The sequence below is a fragment of the Sarcophilus harrisii genome, chromosome 3 (assembly GCF_902635505.1).
Source record: "Sarcophilus harrisii chromosome 3, mSarHar1.11, whole genome shotgun sequence".
NCBI classification, from domain to species: domain Eukaryota; kingdom Metazoa; phylum Chordata; class Mammalia; order Dasyuromorphia; family Dasyuridae; genus Sarcophilus; species Sarcophilus harrisii.
In genome coordinates, this window is record NC_045428.1 from 146,777,249 (window position 1) to 146,797,765 (window position 20,517).

Here is a 20,517-nt window from a genome sequence, read left to right on the forward strand (position 1 = left end):
AGTTGAATTTCCCATTTCTTTTCCATCTGCCTCATTGGGAATCTAGTTCCAGAAGCAGTTCCTTGTGCAAAACAGGAATTAAATGTGTGAATGGAGATGAGGGAGAAAATTTGCTAATGATGGAGCTGATGCGAAAAAACCACAAAAATCTTTTTCTTCCTCTTGCCAGAGTAAACTGTAGCCAGAAAACAGGTTTAAAAAAAAAAAAGACTTGAACATATCTGAGAAGAGATAATTGATGGGGGAGGAAAAGCAGCGCTCACCTGTTCATAAATACATTTTCATAAGTAAAGAACCAGAATTCAATTTCCGTACTCAGGTTGAAATGATTAGGGAAAGGAAATATATGTGCTGAGCCACATACATTATGTGTCATAAATGCTAAGCAATACTACAGGAAAAGTTTTTGATCTAAATAGCAATGATTTAAAAAACAAACTAAAATTGTAGGTGATGTTAAGTCCTATGTAACATCTAACCTTGCAATGAGGGATTTAGATTCATAAGATTTTGGTTTACAGATAAAAACCATCACCTTTTATGTCTAGTAAATTTGGAGAATGCTAATAGACATCTTTCCAAAAGCAATCCTTGGAGATCACTAGGGCCATGAAACAGAGTATTTTTCCTTCCTAAAATATACCATGTTCTGAAAATGGTCTGATGAAAATGTCATGAACATCATGTTTCTTGTTCTGGACAGTAAGCTCAACAACTGAGGTAGCAGTTCATTGAGCCCCCAGATTTTATTTGTGAAGGTAATTTTGAAACATCACATAAGTATTATTTTTTTAAGTTTTGTTTAACTTTAAGACAAATTTGATAAAATTAAATAGAACAAAGTACTATTTTGTCATCAGAAGCAGACACAGGTATAGATATATCAAGTTCAGATTTGTGAATTAGCATTCTCTTAATATCACAAAGTTGAGAATTCTCTTGATTTATAGCAGCATGATTCACAAAATGAGATGTTTTGTTGAAATAGAAGCATGTAACCTGTGTCATGCTACCAGAAACTGAAATGAAGTTAATGAAGCACATGACCTGTAAAATTGTTTCCCTATTGAAGGGCTCACAAACCACTCTCTTCATGTCTTAGAATTTTGCCCTAATTCAAATTTGTTAGCCTTTAGTTTCCATGTCACTTGTTTTTAGAAAATCAAGTCTTCATTTTATGTGACCTCTCCCATTTTCCAAGATCTTTCAAAGGTTATTGAGAATGACTTAACAATCACATTTCCTGATGGAATTAAATCAAGGTTGTCTGGCTAGGTCTAATTTTGGCTCCGAGAACGTGAGGTGCTTCCTTCCCATGTCTTCTATTGTCTTTGGTTTTAATCTACTTGAAAGAGAAAAGCAAAACAAAAGCCAAGATTCAGCCTCGCCCATCTTGAGTAGTGCATGAGCTTTTATGTGGTGTCCCCTCTTGCCTTTTTTGTTGGGCTTAGTATTGATGACCAGCTTCATTTCTCTTCTTGCACACACACGCCTATTGAGGAATCATTCTGCTACTTAACAATTCTTTTTTATTTAATGAATCAGTCTAAAATTGGTCCAATTTTTTATCTTACAAAGATAAATGTATACCTTACAAAGATCATGTATACCTTTGGATGAAGGTTGGCAGATTGAATTGCCAAACTCCAAATTGGTGTGACTGATCTTATTTGCAATCGAGGGTCTCTGGGGTCCGTTCTAGAACCCTATACTGAGTTCTCCAGTACCACATGCTGTGCTTATCTTTACTGACACTTGGCTCACAGAAATCATCAGCATACTTTAAAATTTGGTTAAAAAAATTTTTTTTTCTTAAGACAAATTGAAAAAAACCTTTTGAAAAATTGAAAAAAATCTTTTCTGTTTTCCCCATCCAGGTGGATGGAAGTGATCCGGAGTGCCACCACCTCTGCCTCACGTGCTTGTGTTCTAAGTCACAAAGAATCTCATGTGTATTGATAGCTGAACATCCACGTTTCTTGTTCCAGCAGTTGCTGCTTTTCTAGAGGACATTTGAAGTTACTTTCTCTTGTATTAATAACAAAGCCTAGTGAAATTAAAATAAGTGGTTTTGCAGCAACTTTTGTCTGTCCCAGCAAAACTGTTTTTAATCTAGTCTTTTCGGCTGTTGACTCCCCATCCCAATGGTAACAGAACCCCACCACCTCCTGTCCCGTGTGGCGTTCTGTGGGTCCTTCTCTTGGTGTGCTGTTTTTTTTTAAAAGCTTATGCCAGTATTAAAATATCATTCTTAGAGTGCCAAATGACATTTCTTTTCCTCCAAGATTGCACCTTAAAAAGCAGTACAAATATACCTGCCCCTCCCAATGAAACGTGATCCTATGTGCAAGTGCTTTCTTTTTCTTAAAAAAAAAAAAAAAAAAAAAAAAGGAAAAAAAAGAAAACTTTTTATTGTTTTGATCAGTAGACTGCTGCATTTTTAAATATAATAATGGCTTTTTCACACTATGATACACACAATCGAGGCAGTCTTACAGTAAAGGGGGTCATTTTCAGATTTTGTTTTTCAATCTTTCTACTTTATTAATCAAGGAATTCCTACTAATTTTCTATTGTTATAAAAGTTTGCAGCACACAAACAATATTTCACTTTGGGGTTTCATGTTATATAATGAACTACTTACTCTATGACATTTATCAGACCTTTGTCTTGGTGCAAGTTGACCAAATTGTTTACCTGTTAATTTTGAGAAGTGATGACTATTTGCAAAATGTAGTTTGTTTTTTAACGAGAAACAATGAAACAAAAGTCCAGTGCAATATTATTTGGGCTATAAATGTACTGTGAATGGTGTGTACAATGGGAAGATATTAAGCTGTGGTGTTTTGCTGTTTGTTTCACAAGCATGAAAATACCTGTATGTCATTAACCATGGGCCATTTGTGACATGTTAAGTTATGAAAAGTGTTTTTTGTTGGCTTAAGTGGATGAAGAAACACGATAAAGTAACGGTACTTATTCCCCCACCCCAAGCTTTGATTAAGACCTATATCCTATTGAAAAGAACTCATTTTAAAGAAGTATTCTATGGGCATACAGATTGTGATTGTCTCTTCATGAACAGGACTCTGTTATTATCTACTCTTTGCCCTCTGGTCATGGGTTGTTAACAGTTACTTTGATATTTCATGTGCTGGACTGCTGGTATCATAGGGTAATTAGGTGCAAATGCAGGCTGCATTTGAAACATTCCCACTTTTTAAAAAGCATCTCTGACTGTTCCACAATTTATTAAAGGCATTTTCTAATGCAAGTCTAAAAAACCATAGATGAGCAAAATAGCAGCTCAATTAATACACCTTTCTTCCCCCCTCCCCCACCAGCTAGGTTGATGCTGCCTAACTGAGGATACCAAGGAATGAATTTTTGCTGGAATACAGACTGCATGGAGCTGAGGCTGGCTTTGATACATATGGAAACTACAATTTTGAAATGGACTAGTAGCTTTAGACTTGTTAATCATTTGCCTTACAACATGTACCAGATGGTTTAAACTACTAACAACAAAAGGGAATAAAAATACCTCACGCCACCACTGAGCATACTGCAATTTGAAGGCAATACAACTTATCCTTTCCTTGCTCCTCCTCCTGACCTGGGCTGGTGGAATTATCACCCTGCACACTGCAATTTCCTTGCCAGGGTGGGGACACAAAGGGAGGAACAGTCAATAAGAAAACAACATTACCGGAGTCAAAAGGGGATGAACTGATGAGGTTAAGAATACTAGTCAGACAAAGGTTTTCTTTCTCCTCTGATGTCATGATAAGAAAATTAGGGGCAAAGGAGAGAGTGGAAAAGATAATACTTCCCCTCCTCAATTTGCTTATTACTGATATATTTTCCTTCTATCATTAAGTTATGTTGACAGGAAAACCCAGTGCTGAGAATAGGACTTTAGATGTCTTTTAGTCCATTTCATTTAATCCATCTCATTTCCATATGTGAAAGGACAAGCTCCAGAACACCAAGGTAAAGAATGTCAGAGTCTGGGTTTGAACAAAGGCCTACAAAAGTTGAGTAGAAAAATGGCTCTCTGTAGTAGTCCATCCCTCCCACTGCAAACCCAAGTGTTTGGCTGACAAACGGTCCTGTGCTCAGTGTTCTCACAGCTACCTAAGGTGCTCAGAGGCTTTCTTCAAGCCCACTCTTACAACAGAGTTGAGATAAACTGGATACATACCAATGGCAAGTTTTTGCAAACAGCTAGCTGTTTTCTCATCTATACCACAAGGATAGATAAGCAAAGTGGGAGAGAACAAGATTGTTTTTTAAATTCTGGGTCTTCTTCCATCAATCAGAAATGGCTAATGACAGCCCTAAGTCTTCCACCATGTTTGAACCAAGTTAAGAGACTCCTCCTGGGAGGATCAATGCCTGACTGACATTGTTCTTCAAAGGCACAATACATTTTCAGAATCCCAGCTTCATGGATGTTTACATCTTTTTGAAGGATTCTGACTTTTCATGTAAACCTTGACCCAGCAAGTGAAGTTTTCAATTACAGTTCAAATGACAAGTATGGAAACGTCCTGACTTAAGGCACATTAAAATGTTTACATTTTAAAAGCCATTTGTGACATGAAGTGGTCTTTGTCAACATTTTCTACTGAGTACAAAGTTCCAGTTCCAAATGCAAAGACATTTTCAAAGAAATTTAAAAAAAAAAAAAAACCCACTCCCTCCATCCCAAAATGTTCTCCCTTTTCTCCTCCCCAAAAGCATTCCTTTTATCCTTTATTAAATAAATCTAGTCTATAAGAATTTAGCAACCAAACATATCAAACTAGTATTACATGCTCCCTTCATTATTTTGCTGCATAAACTTATAATGTATTGTTAAACTCTGAATCCAGTGGTGGAAGGGTGGTGCTTCTTTAAAATATTTGCACTTTAGGGGTGGATCTGTAAAGCAGCAGACAGGATTGGAGAACAAAGCCACATATGATTTGTGATATCATAAGAGCAATTTTTCTCAAGGTTGAAAACCGTTTAAAATCCACCCACTGGTCCCAGGCCATGACTGTACATTCAAAGCTATCATACCCACACATATTACCACCATCACTACTCTCCCCCCCACCTTCATGATTTTCTGTGGATCTTTATTGACTCTTACATTTCACAGTATCTGTGCTTAAGAATATTTCCTATGGCTCTCCCCTTTTACTGCCATTTTTGTGACAAATACAGTATCTTGTTTTTACTTTTAAAGGAAGCATAAAAAACTTACAAACTGACAATGTGTTTTTTAAAAACCACATACAACATTGTTACATAAAAACCAATAAGTAAACCAGACACTTTTAAAGAATAACTCAAGAAAAACAGGGGGGTGGGGAGGAGAAGAACTGTTACAGAAATAGAATTGTTTCAATACTTTACCAAGGTACCACCTATTGCAATAGCAGCCCCCCCCCCCCCCAAAAGACAAAGCCAATCTCTTCCATTAGGTAATTCCCAGGGCTGCCAAAATGTTTCCAAGGGTAAGTTGATTTAACCCCAAATACCAAGTTGGACATTGTGACTATGTGGTCAAACTACACACACACACACACACACACACACACACACCCCTACCTCTCTTCTGGGTGAATGCATTTTCATTATTTTTTGTTTGAGAAAATAAAATAATTGCCCTCAAGTATCACTATATTCTATTCTAAACAACTAACCTCCGGCCTATCTCTATATAGGTCCATGAAGAATGTCTTGCCTAGTATAAATCTAATTTTAAGTCCTACAGCACTCATACTGCTAGAATTAAGACTTCCAACTGAGAATTTTAAAGTTCTTTAAAGAAGTGAGAAACTTTAAAAGTGAGATAGAATCTCTAAAGTGGAAGGATCTTGAAAGACAGGCCAGATTCCCTTAAAAAGACCACATCACAGGAGACTAATCTCCTATCAACAGTCTTTCATTTTTGTGGGATGGGGGGACATTATAGCGCAGGAAAGTGTACTATATTATGCGTTTATGATTGAGAATTTTCTGAATCTAAGTAAATGCTGCTACCCACAGAAAGCCTAATCCAAAGAAAGTCAATAATCCACACATTTCCCCCAAATGTGAACTAATTTAAAGTAGTTCACATACAAAAAACCAGAATTCAGACTACAATTATAAGCTGATTAAAGATTATTTAACTATTAATATCAAAGAAGTTTGAATAATAAACCTGGCCCTTCTGAACAAAATCTACTATTATACAGGATTGTCTCACTACTGAAAAGTATACATAGACTTTATTCTTTTCTAAGTTTCAACAGTATTATTAATCTTTCAAAACTGCTATGTCATTTTACTTTTTAAAAAAAGCCAGTAACACACAGCTGCCAGGGGAAAAACTGATCTTTCTTTTAGTGAAATAAACTCAACTGAATTTAAGTGTATGTAAAATACATAGAAGCCAATTCTGACCATACGGGCTCAGCAATTACAGGCCGATAGGCCCCAAATTGTTAGTCTTAAGTATGTTAGGGACAGGTATGCACAACTAGACAACAAAAAATTGTGTTTATTTCCCAGAATCAAAATGTATCCCACACAGAAATTCATGGCTCAACCAAAGACAGAGTTTCTAAGATCACAATATAACTAAAGGCAGAGGTTTAAAAAAAAAAAATAGTGCTTTTCCTCACTCAGTTAATGCCCACTCACCTAAAAACTACTTGGGAATCTTTTTTCTTTACTGTAGTACATAATGCACTAAACCAATAAGTGTCTCACATATCTAAGCTTTTCATACAACTTAAATGTTTCTGGAATTACCTGTCTTCTGGCTGTTAACACAAAGACAGGCAAGGAGACATAACATTCTTTAAAAATGATAATTCTTTAAAATATATGAGAAATAAGGGACTCAATATATCAATACCACCTTGTGTTAAGACATTTACTCATGAAAACCCTAAGGCAATTAATTCAGAAGTCCTCCCCTACCTACCCTATACAGAGAAACCAAGAGTTTTCTTTTTACCCTGAAAGGCAGGCTCTCCAAGAAGTCAGTATGCCCTGGGAATAATAATGACTGTTATGTTATACCTGTGATTTTAAAGGAAATGAGTATAGCAATCTCCCAAGTATCTGCCAAATATACCAGTAACATTCATCCATATCTCTTCAAGGAAATGCACAGGAGCTTGAATAAAATTCAGGTTTTTAAAATGGGTCATTTCTTCTACCCTTCAAAACTTGAGAGTGTATGCACACATACGCACGCACATGCAAGACACAGGAAATGGTGGAAGGAAACAACTTTCTTCTTAGTCACATTTCAAGATTTTTTTTCAAAACTGGTGTAATATAAAATTTATTCATGTAAGCATTCGACATGTTTAGGTGGGAAAGATGATATTCAGATTCTACTACAAGGTTCAACAGAATATAGTACTGAAAGGGATGATACATCTGGTGCAAAATTGGCAGTGGTACAATTTAAAACCAAAGTGAAACGAATGAAGATACTTATTCTGGGGGCAAAAGGAGAACTTAAAATAATTTAAAGGTTTGCGAGGCTAGCCGCGTTCCAATTTAAAACACTGAGAAATAGTACCATCATTAAAAAATGAAAAGCAACCTCTGTGTGTACCAAAAGAGATATGGGGGTCAAAACCAAGAAAATTCTGCATTTGTTTAGGTACAAACAGGAGTTGTCCATAAGAGGGCATAATTATTATTCAATGGCAAATCCTGCAGATACCAAATCAAATCCAAATCACTGGTCACATCATTCAAAATGTACATGTAATAAAGGCAAGGCAATATACTCAGTTATGGCCTGTCAAATATTTACTCCACTAATATTATCTACAGAAGCACTTGGCCATTTTGTACACAGTGATTTCTTATGCACGCTGAAAGGGTTTCAGTAAAAATGACATTATATACAAATCTGTACACAGATCCAACAGAGCGACTCTCCATCTCCTGTGGGAGTTATCAACTTAAAGCAGGATACCTGAGGTTTCACAATATCTTTAGTTGCCTTATCACAATCCCAAATATACATTTCAGGGTTGGTTTATTTGTTTTTGTGTGTGTTTTTTTTTTTTTTTAAAGATACTTCCCTTGAATATATGCACTATGGTTAAAATTAAAAACAATAATAATAACATTAACAAAATATAACTAGCTTTAAGGAGCTGATACACCACCCAAATGGGAGACTTCATCTTGCTGTGGCACACTGAGGAATGTATGTTCTGTGGACAGCTCTCCCTCCTCTGGCCATGGGGGATGATCCCTGCAGTCAGTCACATACCGCTTCAGGGGAGTCACACCACAGGGTCTTGTTGATTAAAAAAAAAGGAAAGGAAAGGAAAGGAAAAGAAAAAACAAAAACCCAAATACCAAAAAAGAAAAAAAGAAAAAAAAAAAAACTTCAGTGGGATGAAGTTCCTCCACCACTCAGTGAATATCTGGAGAGAGAAAGGAAAAATAGCATCACTTCCCTGACACAATACATCAAGTTAAGCAATAACTAGGAACTAGGTGAATTTTAACAAGGAAAACCCACAATTTCCCCCTGCCAAATTATCCAGTTTGTTCCTCTAATCACCTCAAAAGTAAACCTGAAACCCACAAACCCTATTAAGAAAAAAGAGAAAAAAGGGCTGGGGAATTGAGGACAGAGTCCTTCTAACCAAGCTTCATGTCAGAATACTTCCTAGTTCTCTTAAAAAATCAATTATTTAATTTTCAAGTTTATGAAACACCTGGAGCCCCTCAGGAACACCATGCCTCTTTGTCCAGGCTATCCCCAAAGTATTTTTTTTTTTTTAATAGCCTTTTATTTACAAGATATATGCATGGGTAACTTTACAGCATTAACAATTGCCAAACCTCTTGTTCCAATTTTTCACCTCTTACCCCCCCACCCCCTCCCCTAGATGGCAGGATGACCAGTAGATGTTAAATATATTAAAATATAAATTAGATACACAATAAGTATACATGACCAAAACATTATTTTGCTGTACAAAAAGAATCAGACTCTGAATTATTGTACAATTAGCTTGTGAAGGAAATCAAAGATGCAGGTGTGCATAAATATAGGGACTGGGAATTTCAATGTAATGGTTTTTAGTCATCTCCCAGAGTTCTTTTTCTGGGTATAGTTAGTTCAGTTCATTACTGCTCCATTAGAAATGATTTGGTTGATCTTGTTGCTGAGGATGGCCTGGTCCATCAGAACTGGTCGTCCTATAGTATTGTTTTTTTTTTTTTTTTTTTTTTTTTTTTTAATAGCCTTTTATTTACAAGATATATGCATGGGTAACTTTACAGCATTAACAATTGCCAAACCTCTTGTTCCAATTTTTCACCTCTTACCCCCCCACCCCCTCCCCTAAATGGCAGGATGACCAGTAGATGTTAAATATATTAAAATATAACTTAGATACACAATAAGTATACATGACCAAAACATTATTTTGCTGTACAAAAAGAATCAGACTCTGAATTATTGTACAATTAGCTTGTGAAGGAAATCAAAGATGCAGGTGTGCATAAATATAGGGACTGGGAATTCAATGTAATGGTTTTTAGTCATCTCCCAGAGTTCTTTTTCTGGGTATAGTTAGTTCAGTTCATTACTGCTCCATTAGAAATGATTTGGTTGATCTTGTTGCTGATATCCCCAAAGTATTAATTCAATTGCTTAAAAGTATACTAATACTTTTGGGAATCCCTGTGTAAGATACATTTTAAAAACACTTAGTCACTGTTTACCATGTCTCAATTTTTAAAGAATCCAAATTTTTAGTTTAAGAAATGATGCTCAAGGCCTCACTTCATATAAACATGTAACTGACTAATGTCACAGATAAGGAGCAAAAAAATAAATAAAATCACACAGTTCAACCCAGAAAAAGCCTGGCAATATTTAATGCAAGGACAAATGTCTTTTTTCTTATCCAAGGAGAGCTGATTTGCCATCTGAACCGCAGCAGAAAAGATGCAGGGTTGAATAAAGAGTGGCAGGCTGGCAACTGGAGACCTGGCTTAAATGCTCTCTCTGTCCTGAGCTCTGACCTCTAACAAATCCCATCACTTCTCTGGGTCTCAGTGTCCTCATCTGTACAATGACAGAATGGCCTAAATGGCTTATAAGGTCTCTGAGATCTACCACCTCTGCTATATTTGGGGAAAAACTACTCTATAAGCAGAGGTTCTCTGTATTAGAAACAGAGGAGAGATATGAAGACACCTGAAAGGTGGAGGCTGTAGTAGGAAGGTCTTATAAGAATGAGAGGGAAACTCATATTAAGACAAAACATGAATTAACAACTAAGTAATTTAACTATCAACAAGAGAAGAAAAAAAAAATCCCACTTAATAGGGGGAAAAAAAACAAAGAAAACAATTCTTGAGATAAAGAACAAACAAGATTCTTCAAGATGCTTCACTTTGTATAACTGCTTATAATTTGTAAACACATTTCAAAAATTAATTGAGACAATTGAGTACATGATTGATCTAGTATCTTGCATCAGCATAGGAGAAAACAAAATGTGGGCTTACAAGGCAAAAAAATGTCCACCATGAAGAGAATTATATATGTCAATTAGGGAAGCAGAGTACAGAGAAAAAGAGGCAAGGAATTTTAAAAGAGCCTTTGCCAAGCCCAGAGTTAAGTGTTTTCCAAATATTATATTATTTAATCTTCACAACAAGCCTGATGGTTTGAGAAAATTGAGGCAAACCAATGTGAAATAACTTGCCCTGGTTACACAGCCATTATGTGTACCAAGTCAATTTGAGCTCAGGTCTTCTAAACTCTAAGCCTTCTTCCCTTATATATCTAACACCTCATTGCCTATAAACAACAGAGCTATTAAATTTTTTTATTTTTATAGGACTCATAATTTCTTTGGCACAGAGAATTCCCAGGAAAGAGACCCCCTCTACCAATGCAAACTGGAAGCTGCACAGCAACTTATTGTCTATATGAGTTGCCAGAACATTGAAGTTCATAGCTATGGAGTCACACAATCCTGGGACCAAATTGAGAAAAGAGAACTGGAAATGGTCCTGTATACAAGGCCAGTGATGCCTGATCCTCCATGCTGCTGATAATAATCTTCATAATGAGAAAAAAAATAGAGCTTAAATGTATTCAACAAATGCTAACAGGGACCTTTCCAAGTTTATGATAAGGAAGGCAGTTCATTATATAAACATTATACAAACATACAAAAATGTGAAACTCCAAAACATTAAGAGCATTAAACACGACATTACAGAGTAGCCTTAAGTTTTCTGAAAATGCGCTTGCACAGATGGAGAGAAAGGGCTCAGTCTAGGTCACCTTCTGCTCCAGAGGAGCCATCTTGCTCAGCATTTCTTTCCATCTCTATTACAAGGAGAAGGCAAGCTGAAAACTGAAAACTAGCTCACCTGACACAAAACCTCTTTATGGTATATGCAATGACAATCCAAGAAGAAACCTGGGAAATTATTAGTCGCAGTCAGCTCTCAATAAGTCACACTAATGAAGGAGAACATTGGCATGGATAATTGAAAAATAAATTTAATTATTCACCTGACTTGGCTAATAATTAGAACAGTGAGTGGAGACTTACAACCTGACTGAGAACACATTAAACACAGGAGCCCCAAGTCTCAAAGAGAGAAGGTAGATCCCAGAAAGGCAGAGATAATCCATAATGCACAATAACAGGGAATGGAATGTGGTAACTCCACACTTCTTTAAGCCAAAAAGGGGCATTGGCAATGATCTATGAAGGAGATTTGGCCTAATGAGTTCAATTAATCTGAATATTATAATGTATATCTGAAGGATACTGAAGTCTCAGAACTTCTGCATCACTTTGCCTAAAAATGACATCCTAAATATCAGATAATAGAATCACAAAGGAAGGATCTCAGGCCAATAAATCCAAATCCCTCCCATTTTACAGATAAGAAAACTGGGGAATAGAAGCCAGTTAGTAAATGATTCAAACAGGATAGAAATTTGGATCTTTCTGACTACAGCACAGTCAATCAATCAAAAAGTATTTTACAATGTGCTAGGCACTGAACCACCTGCTATGATACCATATTGTGATAAACATTCTGATTGGAGCACTGGATTCTAAAAATTTCTTAGGATCAAAAGCTACTGAGAGCAGGAAGGGAAATCCTTCTAAACACCATTTTTATGTCTACTATTCCTGATGAATCCTACAAGTACATATTCAATGAATACCTCATGAGACAACTATTTTTGAAGCAGAAGGGCAAGGTGGAGAGTATTAGATTTGGAGCCAGGAAACTCAAGTCAAATCCCACCTCTGCCCCTCCCTTTTGTGCCTGTGTGATTTTGGGCAAATCACTCGAACTCTGCAGAATTTGGTTTTCTCACTTTTAAGATGCATTTTATGAACTAGAGGACCTCCTGGTGTCCATTCTAGCATGATCCTTGTCCAGAACACTATGCAATGCTCTGGGCCAAATCTGCCCATGATCCTCCGGCAAAAGATCTACTGCGTTAGTGCTTAAATGAAATTATCAGGCCCAAAGCTTTGTTGTTGGAGGTACTTCAAACCAGGAAATCAAAGCTAGAGCGACAGATGTGGACCAGTGTGTGGTTACAGGCCTGCTCCAATTTCAGCTGCTAGCCATGGCTTTAAACTCTCAAAGCATCTTAATTTTTTTTAAAAAGGATCTTCATATCTATAGGGGAGAAAGAGGGAAGAGTAGAAAAGAAGGAATAAGAACTCCATAAACACATAATGCTATGACATTTTCAGAAGGGTCCAATTTACTGAATTTGGCTACACTTCTATGGACAGAAAAGCTCCTGACTTCCTTAGATTTGCTTTAACACTGAGATTTTTATAGTAAATAGACTCTGTTCCCTTTTGAAGCCAGAGTTTAAAAAAAAATTATTATTATTTTTTTTTACAAACAAGAAATACAAACATTATCACTGCTTCACAGCAATTTTCCTTAGAAGATGAGGAGTCTTACCTCTGAAGCCTCTGTACAAGCTGAGACACCATGGTGTCCGAGATCCCAGGACAGGCTTCTTCTGCCAAATAAATTGCACCTCTCAATTCTTCAATGGATCCCATGTTGCCTCCACTTGCCTGGCTTTTCTCTTTCAACTTGAAAACCAAAAGAAAAATGTATATATATATATATATATATATATATATAAGCAAAGGAACTACTTCCAAGAATATGAACACACGGGCACAGCACTGAGTTCAATTTGTGAATTCTTTATTAGGTTGTATTTCCAGCTTTACATCTGAGGATCTAAGTGGTCCTGGAATCTGTTTGTTTTTTTCTAAACCAGGACAGGTAAGAGAATAATTTCTGCAGTAAATTATTTAGAGAGAATACAGTGGAAACAATGCTTAAAAAGCAGTAGTTACATATTACTTATATATCTTACACGTGGAAGAACAGACATTACCCAAAATAACAGCATACTTATCTTTTTCTCATATAATATTTTTTTAAACATAGCCTTCATTTCCAAGTATATCCCTTTCACTTCTCCTATGCAGCAACCATTGCTTGTAACAAAAATTAAAAACAAAACACACAAAAAGAATTTCAGCAAAACCACTGACTATGACCTCATAGCGCTCTCTAAGAGTCTATGTATGGAAGATTCCTCCCCATCCTCTTCTTGGGGGTCCAAGCTTGATCTTTCTAATGACAGAATTCACATTCTAATCACTGTTTATTTTCCTTTTCTGGTTCTGCTGATTTCACTCCCATCCTCTCTCCCTTTCTTTGAATTCTTCATTTTCGTTGGTTCTTTTGGGACTGCAATACTCCATCATAATTATGTACCACCACTGGCTTAATCATTTTCTAATCGATGGCCACAGTTTTTGTTTCCTGTTCTTTGCTCCCACATAAAGGACTATCACTATGAATGAATGCATTTAGAACTTGTGGAAGTTCAACCTCATCTTTGACCTCTTTGGGTTATATGCTCATTTCAATTCAAAAGATATAACTGGACAACTTCTCAAAGGAATTTATCACATTGTAATCCTGTACATCTTAGATTTCTTCCAGGGGAAAAAGTTATTTCTTCAAACTAGTCCAAAAGTCCCTAAATTGTGCATATTCTTTGACCCAACAAAGGTCTAAACCCTAAAGATATAAAAAAATTTTTTTTTTTCAAAAAGAAGAAAAAGAAAGAAAAAGCACATGCACAAAATATTTGATTCAGTTCTTTTTTTGTGTGGTGGCAAAGAACTGAAGAGAGAGAGAGAGCTCACCAATTGAGTAATAGCAACACATCATGGTACATGAATGAAATGGATTTCTATCGTGATGTGAAAAAGAATGGAATGCCTGGGAAGACTTGCAAGAATGAAGATATAGGAACTGAACAGAATCAGAATAATTTATATAATTTCAACATTGTGAAGACAAACAACTTTGACTCAGGAACTTAAATTAAATGCCATGACCAAGCAGGATTTTAATGAGCCTGATGCATGCAACTCAAAAGTTCTTGATCTTAGAATGATCCAACTGAGACACCTATTTTTTTTTTTAAACATAGCATAGCCTATGCAGAAATGGCCTATGCTTACTTGTTACAAAGGTTTTGTTTTTCTTGTGTCTCCTCTTCCCTTCTCCCTCATTCCTCCTTTCTTATTTCCTGGCAATGGATGTCAAGGAAATAGGAAGGAAAAGATTTTTATTAAAAACATAAAAATCTAATTAAAACACCCTCCCCCCCCAAGAAAATAACTGTTTCACTATTTTGCTGCAGTTACTATACTATTTATTTCTCACTCTGAACCTTTCTGAAGTCATCATGTACTAAGATTATATCATGTACCAGACACTGCACTAGGCCCCTTGGACACAAAGACAAAAACAAATTTCAGTCTTCAAATTTGATTTGAATACAAATTTTAAAATGAGAATAAGTTAATTCGAAAATTTAGACAGTAAGCAGATTGTAAGGACTTTCAACAAAAGACTGAGAAAAGCAGTGCTTGTACTAGGGACAGCATGAAAATACCTGGACCTTACAATTTTGGAAGTTATATGAAGGATGACTTGAAGAAGGGAGAGAATAAAATCAGGAACAATTAGGGTTCAGAGTGAGAAATAGATAGTATAGTAATTGCATCATAATAGTGAAACAGTTATTTTTTTTTGGGGGGGGGAAGTTTAATTAGATTTTTATTTTTTTTAATACAAATCTTTTCCTTCCTATTTCCTTGACCTCCATTGCCAGGAAATAAGAAAGGAGACTATAGTCTTAGTTCCCTATATAGTCTAAACAAGAGATCACAAGTGAAACCAATAAACATAGAGGTCATGGTGCCTATTCAGCTGAATGCTCAGATGTTTTGATAGTTTCACAATGAATGCATATGCATATTTAAGTATATAGGAATTACATATATGTATTTATTATGAATATGGACACACATACATATATAAAACTAACATATCTTTAATATATTTGGGAAGTTTTTTTTTTTTTTTTAAATGGGGGGAGCTACAATTGTTGCTACTGGAGTAGGGTAGCAGCTAGCTTTGAAATTCAACAAGTGATCCCTCCTAGTTACTAATTACTTGCTCAGAGTATTAAAGAATTTCTTCAAAATAAGACCTCTGAACTGTTTCGCATTTGAACAATAAAGATGCACTCTCTCCACAGTATTTAATGTTCAGTTTCTTTATCCCTGGCATTGTGATATAACTATTTGTACATCTGCTCCAACAATAATTTAGGTCCATTTATCTGGGAACTACACTAGTTATTAAAAGTAGCTGGTCCCTATAGGTAAAACCCACATATGCAAACAAGACTGCTCAGAAAAAAAAGAACTTAAAAAAATTGATGTCAGACATCACATGGGTGACAAGTATGAACCATTACTTATGACCCTTTCAAATTCCTGTGAATCAAGAATCATTTTGTGTCTCTGTGTCTCAGGCATTGTGCTGAGCACGTTTTGCTAAAATATACCAGAGACAAGGAAGAAATATCAAAATTTTTACAGCAAGTTTTTTTGATAATAGTTTCATTTTTCAAATACATAATGAATATAGAATAGACTCCAATATAAAAAGAATCATTCCTAAACTGACAAATGGTCAAAACATATAAACAGGGAATTCAGAAGAAGAAATCAAAGCTTTCTATACTCATAAAAAACGGAATCACTACAGATTATAGAAAGGTAAATTAATACAATTCTGAGGTACCACCTCAGACCTATCAGAAATGACAAATGCTGAAGGGAATGAATGAACTGTTGGTAGAGTAGTAAAATGATCCAACCATTCTGGAGAACAAGTTGTAAAGAGGCCCAAAGCACTAAAAACTGTGGAGAGTCTTTGATCCAGCATATCACTATTATGTAGTGTACACCAAAGAGATCAAAGAAAAAAGAAATGGACTCATATGTACAAAAACATTTACAGCAACTTTTTGTGGTGGCAAAGAACTAGAAAGCAAGAGGATGCTTATCAATTGGTGAATAGTTGTGACATATGATTGTGACAGAGTACTACTGTGTTTGTGGTAAATGATAAGGAGAGAGGTTTCAGAAAAAAAAAATGGCAAGACTTATATGAACTGATGCAAAGTGAAATGACAACACCTGGAAGATCACAGTGAACAGCACCAACAATATTATAATGATGATCAACTATGAAAGAAATAGTTGCTCTGATCAAGACAATAAATGCAAGATATTCCTAAGAACACATGATGAAAAAAATTGCTATCGACCTCCACAGAGAGACAGAAATGATGAATTGAGTGCCAATTGAAACCTAATTCTCATTTTGTCTTTGTTGTTTTTTCTATTTTTTGTGGGGGGAGGGAGGGTGCTAATATGTGGAGAGTCTAATATGGAAATAAGTTCTAATAATTTCACATATACAATTGATATCATTTTGCTTACTTTCTCAGTGATTGGGGAGGAAAAGAATATAAGATAAAATATAAAAACAATGCTAAAATTTTCACTTCTTTTGTTGTTGTTTGCTTGAATTTTATTTTCCTTTCTCATTTTTCCCCTTTTTGATCTGATTCTTCTTGTTTGGCAAGATAATTGTATAAATAATATCTATATTGGATTTACATAAATTTTTACCTTGTTTAACTTATATTGGATTACTTGCCATCTGGGAGAATGGGTCGGGGAAGAGAGGGAAATTGGAACACAAGGTAAAAAAAAATTATCCTTGCATATGTTTGGAAAGAAAAAGCTTCAATAAAAAAATAAAAAATAATGCTAAAAATAAAAACAAACATAACATTATCAGGAAAATGGAAAGTTAGGGATGCCCCAGAAAATTCCTCCTACTGGTCTACTTATGGTGTAAATCAAGAAGCATCAAAATGCACAGCCAGCTGGCCATATACAGCCCATTGTACTCCTGACTGCCACCAGAAAGAGATCAAAATATAATTGAAAAATAGTTAAACTAAATAAAAATACAATAAAACATTGATATTTTTTAAAAGAAAGGAAAAAAAAAAACGAATAAAGCTGAGGAACTGGGAGGTTAGGGTGTTAAAAGTATGTCAAAAAATGACTAATCACAATTCCAGAGGGGTTTTGATGAAATATTATTTATAACCAAAGAGAAGTAATGAAAACTCTCAAATCAAAACTCTCAAACATATTTAATAAAAGGAGGTAACACAACTCACTGAGAAAGGAAGGTAAGTGTTTTGGAGGTTAAGTAGGACAGAATTTTGATTGGGTGACAGATACAGATTGAAAGAACATGAAAGGATGAGAGTGTGGAAGTAACAAGGGGAAGCAGGAAGTGTCACAACAACCAATAAGTTTGGGTTAAGCGTGAAAGCATAACTAAAGGTAGAAAGGGAAACTGTATCATCAAGGCGGAGTTACAGCTCAACAAGTACAAGAAAACTGAGGGGATGAGAAAGGAAATTGAAAGCTACTTTAAGATGAAAGCCAGTTTGTTATCTACAAAAAAGACATTCCAGAAAGCAGATCATTACAGTGGGATACTAGTAGGGTGAAGTTGAGCAAGGAAAGGAATAAGGGACAGATACTGAGAGAACAGGGTTTAAACAATGACAAAAGAGGGTTCAGAATCACTGGGATGAGAAGGAAATGGAAGAAGAGAAGTTAATTCAGATAGGTTATCATCATTCAGAGGTGTTCCACCTAGAGTGGGGTTGTCCCAAGGTATCAGACAGTATTGTGTAGCTAGAAAGATTTTCTCAGAGGAGAGCAAGACAACTGTTGTAGAACTGCAGGTGTGGAGAGACAGTTGCTGAAATGGATCAGAATGGCTGTTCTGGGAGGTCCTTATGGAAGCTTTCCTGGGCAGGCACAAGCTGGACAATGCAATGGAGTGTTAGTATCCACACAGAATATATGGAACCAGTTCCATTATTATATACAGTGAGAATTGTTTTGCAACATATCCAGCTCTGGCATTTCAAGATGATTTAGCAAATTTCAGTGTCCCATTCCTAGAAAGTATTTTTCTTTAGTTCTTATTCTAGAAATCAATGATTTGCATTTATTAAATGGTAATGGAATCTGAAAGAAAAGATGTCATATAAGACAACATTAGGGAAAGCTGAGCATTTCAACTTAATAATAACATAGATCGGTTTCTCTGGATTGCAACACATTTGATTTGCAAACTTTCACCAAAGGAACTGGAATTTCTCAGAGCTAAAAGTACAATAGTAATTAAGACTCTTTAAATGAGTAATCTGTTAATTGCCCTTCTTCCATGAACCTAACCCTGGCTATACAAGTCCTACATTAGCATGTCAAGTGAAAGCTTTGGATTAAGGTAGAATGTAACTCAGAGCAAGTGGAAATTCTGTAAAGTGATTAAGTATATCAAAGACTCATAAAATCATAAAGATCAGACAACTCTGTCAGAGAATTCAAATATCATCCAGTTCAAATCCCTCATTATCTACAACTGTGACACGACATTGGCATTTCACTTTCTTTCCTGTCATGTTCCCCTACCCCACCTCCTATCTATTTGGAAGAACAATTATGCTCCAGAAAGATTTCTTCATAGTTGCATAAAATTTTGTTTCTGAAATAACCTCATTGCCCAATTCATTATTCTTGTCTTGCTAGGGTTCCTCCAGCTGAAAACTTGAACTTTCAGAGCTCTTGTTTTTGAAAAATAGAAGAATTTCAATTTTGGATATTGCCATATGTTTTCACCATTTTATTTTTTTCTTTAAATTAGGCTATATAAAAGCTAGTAGATTAAACAGAATTTTTAAATTTAAAAGCAAAAATAGACAGACAGATGATAGGTGACAGATGACATGCCCAGCCAAGGTCAAACAGATAAGGAGGCAGAGTTAGACTGTGAGCCCAGATTAATAAATAAAAGCTCTTTGTACTCCTTTCCCAACATTTAATGATAATCTGGGCCAATGAAGTGTTTTTACAGTACTAAGTGAGATTAAAACATACAGAGAGCACTGTGTACTTCATCAAAGAAGTACTTCCCAAATCCAAGATATGATTTATTCTTTTTATTGGAGCAAATTTGGGGATATTCTTCTTTAAAAAACTGTTGCTTAAAGTTCATGAAAAAAATTTGTTTAAAGATAGGACATAAAAAGAAACCTATGGAAATTAGAGAACAAACTGATAATTATTCGAATTTTATTAGTTAGATTATGTTGGAGCTCCTAAAGAGTAGAGACTGTCCCATGTCTTTCTGTGTACTCCCAGCTCTTAGCACAAGGCTTGAGTAGGCAGTTAATAAATGTTGGATGGCCCACAAAAAAGAAAAGAGAATGCACTAGATTCCTCCTGGTATTAACTAAGGAAATATTTCTGAATGTTTCTTCCACATGTCCAAACCCCAAACTACAACTTAGCATATCCTATGACTTTCTGTCTATTGTGGGTCTAAGAGAACACTGGTAAGATTCTGTACAATAGAATAAACAACTAGAAAACTATAAACCCTGCTCTACCATATAAGAGTAAAATCAAAATTGCATTATATATAGTAACGATAATGAGAAAAAAAATAAAGATACTGTTGAGGAAATCATAAAACTTTTAAATTTAAGCATGAAAGCAGCTCAATGCTACAAATCAATAAACCTGGGTGAATGGTATTATTAAACTATCCACCAATACTGACATTTGCACAATGGAGTGCTAATCTATGGCCTAAATCAGATCTGCTAAATACTCTAAACCACTTAATGAAAAGTATACAGAACTTATTCATGGTACAGTAGACAGGTACAGGTCTGCAAAGCCAGGAAGAGACAAGTATGACTCAGCCAAGAGGCTTATGAGCCGTGTAATCCTGAGCAAGTCAAGCAAGTTATATGCCTTGGACTCCTCATCTATAAAGGGAGGGGAAGTAGACAAAATGACACCTAAGATCCTTTCTAGCTCTAACTACTATAATCATTCCCATTTCTGTGACAGGAAGCCCTAGTCTAACCATAGTCAGTACTTGTTAAAAGCAGGAGGCCAGGATTACTAGATAAGGCT

The 20,517-nt window shown here is 35.6% G+C and overlaps 2 protein-coding genes across 6 annotated transcripts in view; one reads left to right on the plus strand and one right to left on the minus strand.

Moving 5' to 3' along the window:
* Nucleotides 1–4,198, plus strand: part of FARP1 (FERM, ARH/RhoGEF and pleckstrin domain protein 1) — a 308,923-nt gene extending 304,725 nt beyond the window's left edge. For all 3 annotated transcript variants that reach the window (XM_031958582.1, XM_031958581.1, XM_023500517.2), the window contains exon 27: nucleotides 1,878–4,198. In XM_031958582.1, the coding sequence (XP_031814442.1) occupies nucleotides 1,878–1,959 (82 nt within the window). In that variant the 3' untranslated portion in view covers nucleotides 1,960–4,198. The remainder of the gene's footprint in view (nucleotides 1–1,877) is intronic.
* A 1,201-nt stretch (nucleotides 4,199–5,399) lies between these two features.
* Nucleotides 5,400–20,517, minus strand: part of STK24 (serine/threonine kinase 24) — a 143,066-nt gene continuing 127,948 nt past the window's right edge. For 2 of the 3 annotated variants that reach the window (XM_031958583.1, XM_031958586.1), the window contains exons 10-11: nucleotides 13,001–13,137; nucleotides 5,400–8,442 (exon numbers count right to left, since the gene is read on the minus strand). In XM_031958583.1, coding sequence (XP_031814443.1) covers nucleotides 8,406–8,442; nucleotides 13,001–13,137 — 174 coding nt within the window. In that variant the 3' untranslated portion in view covers nucleotides 5,400–8,405. Of the gene's footprint in view, nucleotides 8,443–13,000; nucleotides 13,138–17,510; nucleotides 18,351–20,517 lie in introns of those variants that run through there. The other variant, XM_031958585.1, reaches the window with a different exon arrangement.